Below are 8,366 nucleotides of genomic sequence, written 5' to 3'. Positions count from 1 at the left end.
CAAAAACAATTAAAAACAAGCAATTTTTCCCAAACACTTCCTTAAAGTGACTTCTTTTTTATAAATTTAACCAAGCCCCATCCAACATCGAAGAAATGTACCAAATCATCCTGGGTTCTAGCCTCAAACCACGTAGTGATATCCAACCCCTTTCCAAGGTCCCTCACCCCTACTTTATCTAGAATTAGGGTTTGATCTCTATGTCCATGCACTCTAGAAGTTGAGGATTTTTTCTCTCATCATAGGACTACTGGCTTGGGTTTAACATTAACACAACTAGAGTCCCCCTTTAGTCCCATGCCTCCATAGAAGGGAACCTTCATTGTATGTTTGGCCTCATCGTCATGAGTGCGAGCCATTGCACTCTAGGTTGTAATAGCCCCAATCAAATGAGAAAGTCAACTTTGGCAAGACTCAAGGAGAGAGTGATATACCAAAACTAATCTCTTTGATTTTCTTGCTTGTAATCCATGGCGAATCCTTTCCAATCTATCAATCACAACCAAGAACAACCAAGCACAAGCAAGTCTTCTTCTTTCAACAAACATCAATCCAAGTAGTTCATTCATGGCAATCTATTTGCATGGAAACATCCATTACATGATCTCTATCTTTGCAACAAGTACATGAGTGCGAGCCATTGCACTCTAGGTTGTAATAGCCCCAATCAAATGAGAAAGTCAACTTTGGCAAGACTCAAGGAGAGAGTGATATACCAAAACTAATCTCTTTGATTTTCTTGCTTGTAATCCATGGCGAATCCTTTCCAATCTATCAATCACAACCAAGAACAACCAAGCACAAGCAAGTCTTCTTCTTTCAACAAACATCAATCCAAGTAGTTCATTCATGGCAATCTATTTGCATGGAAACATCCATTACATGATCTCTATCTTTGCAACAAGTACATGAGTGCGAGCCATTGCACTCTAGGTTGTAATAGCCCCAATCAAATGAGAAAGTCAACTTTGGCAAGACTCAAGGAGAGAGTGATATACCAAAACTAATCTCTTTGATTTTCTTGCTTGTAATCCATGGCGAATCCTTTCCAATCTATCAATCACAACCAAGAACAACCAAGCACAAGCAAGTCTTCTTCTTTCAACAAACATCAATCCAAGTAGTTCATTCATGGCAATCTATTTGCATGGAAACATCCATTACATGATCTCTATCTTTGCAACAAGTACAAAAACAACCACTTTATACACTCTCTTCTTGTCTAAGTCATTGCCACTCTCCTTTGCGATTAACCACCTCTTTTGAGTTATTGTGTAATGCATTCTTATGAACAAATGTTTAGCCCTAATCAAGGCAATTGTCCTTGAATTAGTTGTGAATTAAATCTCTTTCCATTATATTAGCATATTCTAGAGGACACAAACGCCTTACCTCAAAGTAATTGTATGGATTGTCAACTACCACCTATACATGCAAGCCTTCTTTGCATTAGATCTTGTTGCTACTTCATATGAAAATAGCTAATCTGACTTTAGAAAGCTAACTCACTTTATTGAGTGGCCACTTTACCATCTTTGATTCTACTTTGCTTTCTAGTATCTAGCATCAGATCTCCTAATCCTTTTTGTCAATATAACTATGCAAGGACATGCTACTTGGTTAATTTGACCTTCATTGGTAGTGTTATACTAGTGACACACCTAAACTCTATGGTCCCCTTAAGCTAGGCTTTAGGTCTATTGGTATTTATTGCCTAAGTTTCCATGGTTGGTAAACCCTTAGACTTAAGAAGTACCTTTGAATAACTATAATATTATTTAAGCTTGAGGATTGGTAGTGATAGGGTAATGATGATGTGTGTAGTGTCCATAGAACACTAATGAGGATGAGGGTATGTCAATGGAGAAGAAAGACTATTTATCTACTCCCTCTCTCTTCCAATCAAATTCCTCTCACTTCTTATACCCCTCTCTATCACTCTCTCCTCCCCCCCAACAGACACACACACACACACACACACACTCACTCACTCACACACACACACACACACACTCTCTCTCTCTCTCTCTCTCTCTCTCTCTCTCTCTCTCACTCAACACTCACTATTTCTCCCCCCAACACACACACACACACACACACACACACACACACACACACACACACACACACACACACACACACACGCTCTCTCTCTCTCTCTCTCTCTCTCGGTCTATTCACTCTCCTTCTCTATCTTCTATCTCTCGAATCTTTCTCTCCCTATCAATCTCTCAATCTTCTCTCTTGAATCTTCCTCTCCCTATCACTCACTCTCTCTTTCTTTCTTTATATTCCCCCCCCCTCTCTCTCTCTCTCTCTCTCTCATAGTAGGGTTGACGAGGGCTGTGATTCCCTCCTCTACCTCGATAGTCATTGTACCATGCTATCGTCTAAGGTTTGTTGGAGGGAGGCTTTTTATAGCTCAACGGACCTGCCCAATTGTGCGAGCCTGGCATGGCGCGGGGAGGGGTAGGACAACTCGGGGTTGCCTTGCGTAGGCTGCCAGCGCAAGAGGAGGTGATGTGAGTGATGAGGTGTCGTGCCTCTCGCACTGGCACTGGGCAGGCACGCCGATTTGCCGCTGATGTCGAGGTGTCAAGGTAGATTATGATAAGTCAGTCGCAACGAAGGGATGACGAGATCATAAGAAAGAGGCGAGAATCGTAATTAACTCGTACGGCAAACCTTAATGGTCAACGTATATTTATCTCAATAAATGTATGAGTAACTAACAATTAATTTCACTAATTATAGTGACCAATTATCTTACCAGCAAACCTATTTAGCTAAGTCAACATACTAATGTTTAATTAACTAACCTAGATAGCCACATAGACTAGCTAAGTTCATGTCAAAACTTATATCATGAATTTTTATGGTTAGTAAGCTTTACGAGGTTAGGGTTCATAACACTACTAGACTTTGCTTTGATAATATTGAATCCATCTCCACCAAATTCACACTCACTAATATGATTGGCTTGCATTGTCTTGTCTCGGCTAAAAGATGATTGGCTTATATTTTTTGTTAGGTGCCTTTATAGCCCTCTTGGGCAACGAGCAAAGGCAAAAACCTCTAGTCAAGCTCAAATATCAGAGTAATTTTCTTGATGAAAATCTCTGTTGGGTTTCAAGGTGGCAAATGATGGGAAGATTGTGAATGAGACCTTGAAGCAATTGAAAAGACAATGAAGGACTTCACTCCTTTCTCAAGGGTGTCCCCACTAAAATATTACTAAGGGTGTTGTTAGAGTGAAATTTTCACTCACTCCATTGCCAAGGGTGCTCACACTAAGATATTACTACAATTTCCATTGGAGCAATGCAATCCCTATTCAAAGTGTGCGCCCATTGAAATGATAAAGGCTCCCTTGTTGTAGGGGCAATGCAATCCCTATTCAAAGTTTGCACCCATTGAAATGATAAAGGCTCCCCTGTTATAGGGCCTCTATTCCTTTTTCAAGGGTGTTCCCACTAAAATGCAAGGGTATCACTAGACCAAAAACTAAAATTGGCAAAGCAAGACTTATGTGACTTTAGGTTTCAAATTTTTTACAAGAGCATGCTGGAGCAATATTCTCTCCATATTAGCTATGGCAACAATAAGGTGCAACTAGTGCCTTTGGTACCCTTGTTGTAGCAACACTAACATACAACTAGGGCTAAAGCTCTAGCTAGAGCTAGATTTGATGAAGTCACATGTCACTTCTTTGTTGGGGGTGTTCCACAAATGTGCTCCCACTAAAAGATTAAGGTGTTTGCACATTGTTGCAACATCAACACAAAATGATTTTCCACTAGCATGACAAGCATACTCTAATCACCAACAATACATTTCAGGCAAAAGGGGGAGTTGTTAAAGCTTGTTAAAAGAGAGAGATTAAGGTATCTACAAATCCAAAGCTTCACATACAAGCACAATTAAAACACCCCAAGCATATCAACATGAAAAGGTTCTCCATTGATTATGTTCTAATCGCCAAAAGCACATTTCAAACGATAAGGAAACTAAAGCTTGTTAGAAGAGGATGACTCTCGTATGCACCATGAGAAATGCCTCTAACTTGATGAGAACAAAGAAGGAATCTACATAAGTTGGCCTAGGCTCATCAACAATCTTTGATAAGTTTAAGTACCTCCATTCTTACAAGCAAGTAACTAAATTGCTGACTGTTTAATCCTATTTGGGGAACATAGTTTAAGACATTACTTTCAAGAGGAATTTGGAAAGAGGAGGACAATGGCATGCATCATGATAACTGCATCTTAGCTTATTATCATAACAAACAAGGGATCTACTAAACTAGGCCTAGGCTCCTAAACTATCTTCAGTTAGCTCTACCTGCCATTCTTATTGTTAAGGGATCTACTAAACTAGGCCTAGGTTCCTGAACTATCTTCAGTTAGCTCTACCTTCCATTCTTATAGGTACTTCCATTGCTAGAGGTAGGAGACTAAATTTAAGTCTCTGCTCTTCCTATGATTCTTGTGAGCATAAGTTGAAGACTTTACTTGCAAGAGATATTTCGAAATACACCTTTCCAATAATATGTTTTGAGCAGTCAAAGAGCCAACTATGGCTGTACAAATAAATCTAAAATGAAAGCTTTTGAGGACTAAACCTTAACATAATGGGTATGAGAGACAGTTGGGAAAGGATTTTACAGAGTTATTTAAAACTCCAGAGTCTCCAAACGGACATAGGAAAATTATAAATTAAAAGCTATTGACACATTAGAGACCATCTTTATTGTAAAACACCAAATGTAATTTGAAAATTTAGTATCCCATACTAGAGGCAACTCCAGAACATTTCCAAAAATAAAGCATTAATTTTTGCTGAAACAATAGAAGGTATGCCTGGTCCAAGAGATATCTCCACATTATCTTGGGAAGGTTGTGGATGCTATTACACAAGCAATATTACAAGTGCTACTAGCAACACGCAGTAAACCAAGCATGCATCTAGAATTAGCCCTGCTGATTCTATGCTCCCAAAACCAATGTGCTACATCAACAGGGACAAAGGGCAATGTTTCCTGAAGATATCATTTAACCACTTTCAGTGTGGTCACCAGTCCTTCAAACAATCTGTTGACTTACATATAATGTTGTCTTGCCATTCTCAGCTACAGCTTCATACTTAAGCTTCAGCTGCTCCAGTACTTCCTGTGCAGCTAACCTTTCTTCATCTGTCAGCCAAGGGGAAAGCCTCAGAATAGCTATGTGCCTTCCATCCATTACTGAAAAATTCAGTGAAATATCACCCTTCCTAGTTTCAGGGTCAGAAAAATACTTCAGTCCAACTATCTTATCTGCTCTAACTTCAAAGGTTTCCTTGGCAAAGCATTGCAATATATCCTTGATTGCTGATAACCATAAGGGCCCAGCTACCCTGAGAAACTCTGATACAGTGAGTAAAGGAAGTGCAACTTTTCCCAATTTAACCTCATCCGGATCCCCTCGACCATGAAAGTCAGAACCTCCCAATTTGACAAGCCCATAAATATCTGCCAAATCAGCAAATCCTGCGAATCAATTAAGAAAAACACTCAGTTTCTAATAATAGTGCATACATTCCCCCAATACAACATCTTACACAGCCCATCCAAAACATAAGGTAAGTTGTGCCATTAACTAACTGCTATATTTACTCACCACTTACTTTCCCGTCACCCCTATATACTTCCATTGCATGAAGACCTGCAGCTTTCAACTGCTTTACAACAGCAACAGGCTCTTTCAATGCCCATGGGTGAGCAAGTGTAGCAAAACCTCCTGTGTCACAAACCAGGCGTACAGCATCTTCAGCTGCCAGTTCATAGCCCCTACAATGGAAGAACTATCAGCTATACATGAAATTTCTGATAGTCCAACCTGTTGAAAACATGCACCATCAATGACTCACGAAGCATATGCAGGTCCCCCATCGTATAGGTACTTATTGAAAGCTTCCCTTACGGTCTCCACATGGCCAGCCTCAACCAAAGCCCTTGCAACATGCATCCTTCCAGGAGCAACCCCAGTTCCAGCTAGGGAGATTACCCGCTCCCATGTTACTGGTTTTTTTAACATTTTTAACTTGTTGATAATTGTTTCTGCTCGTTGATATCGTCCCTCACGTATCCTCAACAAAACCTTTTCAAGATCCAGCCACCGTGAGGGACCACAGCAACTATAATAGCCTAAAATATGAACATTATCTTCTACTCCATTTTTCACCCTGTCAACCAGAAATGAGTCTTCAGAAACAATAGACTAAATGTCCTGCTAGTGTGATTTTTGCTCAATAGTTAGAGGAGGCCAACAAAGATGTAGACCTACACTAAAGCACCATTTCAAAGTGCTATTCCCTCTTGTGAACCTTACCTAGAAGCAAATTTGGCACTTATCTCAACCCCAGGGATCAATCTGATCCCCAGTTTGTTTGTTGCTTCCAAAGCAGCTGGAATTCCCACCATTGTGTCATGGTCCGTCAGCGCAAGCACCTGCACCTGCTCTTTTAAAGATTGATTAGCTTTCACCCACTTAAATTTAACAAACAGTATCAAAATCTAAAAGGCCACCCAACCTCCATCCCTCTCTCCCTCTCATGTGACACACACGTGCACACACACCCACCATGTCTCTATACTTTTATGCCAATGTGATTGTCCATGCATATGAGGTTATCTTGTCAAAGTCCAAGCAACATACACACACCCACCGTTTCTACATTCTACTGTGTCCATGTGATTGTCAGACTACATATGCTTAGACAGTGGCCCTATGTGGAAACGATCAATAAGAGATGCAAACAGGGAAAAGGTCTGTACCCCGCCCCCCATAGCTTTCTCCACAAGTTGTGTGGGGGAGAGCATCCCATCGCTGCATGTACTGTGTGTGTGAAGATCCACAATGGGGGCTTTGCCGGAAGGAGAGGCCCTGTGGGCAGGAATCCAATCCTCAAGTGCAAAATTTGCACAGGACAGAGCATCTTTGGGACTTCGACACAGGGAGGCCCATTGTGTGACATACATGGCGGCAGACACCATTTGGACAGAGCTGTGTTTTTTAGAATGCTTCTTCTTGCGGCTATTCCCCATCCTCTCTTCTCTCTATGCTGTCCTTCTTCCTCTTCTTCTTATGTAGTTCACCTTCTCCTACTTCGCCTCTTAAAGATGCTTTCTTCTGCGTCCTCCCAAAGATGCTTCTTCTGCGCGTTCTTATAGATGGCACTGGTAGATTTGGCGATAGGGATTGTACTCGCAGTAAATAGTGAGGAAACTGCAGTCGACGCTAGCCTTCAAAGAACGGATATCGAAGCCGGGCCCTTTGCAGATGATTTAATGGCAGCAAAAGATCGCCTCGCTTTCTCCTTTTGCTCTCGGGAAAGCGCAGGTAGCAAAGGCGGTCGCAATCAATTCATCCCTTTCCTTACTGTACTTATTTGTTGGCATGTGCAGGCAATCCTGTTAAAAACCTGTTTGACCGTTTCTGTTACTCACACTCACCAATGATCCATGGTTCTCTCCTTCTCTTGCAAACAGATTTATGGCCAGTTTATTCCCGTAATCAGAATCCAATAACCAATCATTATCCCCTCGCTGATGACTCGGAACAGACGATTGCTGGTCAGCTTATCCCGTCAAGGCTTGAACAAAAATGCGAGCTCGTGAGTCTCGGCATTTGCTGAACCTGCCATATCCAAAGCTTTTAAGGAACTAGTAAAAATCCTCGCTCTAGAGGAGTCTAGGCGCTGCCTTGTTTGTGAATCCGTGCCTGTTCCGTTCTCTGGTGCGCATCAGTCTAGGGATGCAGGCAGAGGTAGGGCATAGCCATGGCTTACCGTTGCAAATTGATGGCTTCGGGCATTGAAATCCGGCATAGCTCGGGAAGCTGCCAAAAAGTTTGCGAGTCTCCAAGTCTCGAGAAAACGAGAGAGGGGGAGGGGGAGAGAAAGTTCAAAGGCCTTGCAGAAGAGAAACAGACAGGCAGACAGACAGCCAGGCAGGCAGGGAGGAGATGGGAATCGGGATGGGAGTGGCGATGGGTCTGCAGGTGCAGGATGTAGGCTATATCACGCTGATCAGACTTGAGAGAGAGCGATGTTTTTTCTCTATTTACTATGACAATTAGTAGTCTAATCAGACCCTTCAAGGTACCCTTTGTCTTCAAGGCAACCTCAGCCCATGCTGGCTTTTGGGTTTGGAAATAACTTTTGTCATGGGATACTTCACAAGGAAGTTTAGGATAAATTCTCGCTATAGCCTAAATTCCCACATTTCGGAAATACCAACATCATAAGCTCCCTTTGCAAGATGGAGGCATCGAGTATCTAGTTAGGTGCACTTGCAGGCAAGGGCCTCTCGGCCCCAGGTATTCGAT

General features: G+C 41.8%; 1 protein-coding gene across 2 annotated transcripts; it reads right to left on the bottom strand.

Moving 5' to 3' along the window:
- Positions 1–4,790: 4,790 nt before the first annotated feature.
- LOC148035250 (Polymerase/histidinol phosphatase-like protein) lies at positions 4,791–8,148 on the bottom strand. Of its 2 annotated transcripts, XM_087680216.1 has the most exons (6): positions 6,815–8,148; positions 6,369–6,493; positions 5,908–6,222; positions 5,658–5,827; positions 5,296–5,527; positions 4,791–5,191 (listed from the first exon to the last, which is right to left on the bottom strand). In XM_087680216.1, the coding sequence occupies exons 1-6, from the start codon at positions 7,082–7,084 to the stop codon at positions 5,188–5,190; spliced, it is 1,116 nt and encodes a 371-aa protein (XP_087536342.1). In that variant the 5' UTR covers positions 7,085–8,148; the 3' UTR covers positions 4,791–5,187. The 2 variants fall into 2 exon arrangements, with proteins under 2 accessions (XP_087536342.1, XP_087536341.1); XM_087680215.1 differs by having other exon boundaries at positions 4,796–5,527; positions 6,815–8,145.
- Positions 8,149–8,366: the final 218 nt, after the last annotated feature.

Source organism: Lygodium microphyllum, chromosome 6 (assembly GCF_053477565.2).
Source record: "Lygodium microphyllum isolate KBCC chromosome 6, Lygodium_microphyllum_v1.1.10, whole genome shotgun sequence".
NCBI lineage: Eukaryota > Viridiplantae > Streptophyta > Polypodiopsida > Schizaeales > Lygodiaceae > Lygodium > Lygodium microphyllum.
This window is presented reverse-complemented; position numbering and strand designations above follow the sequence as displayed.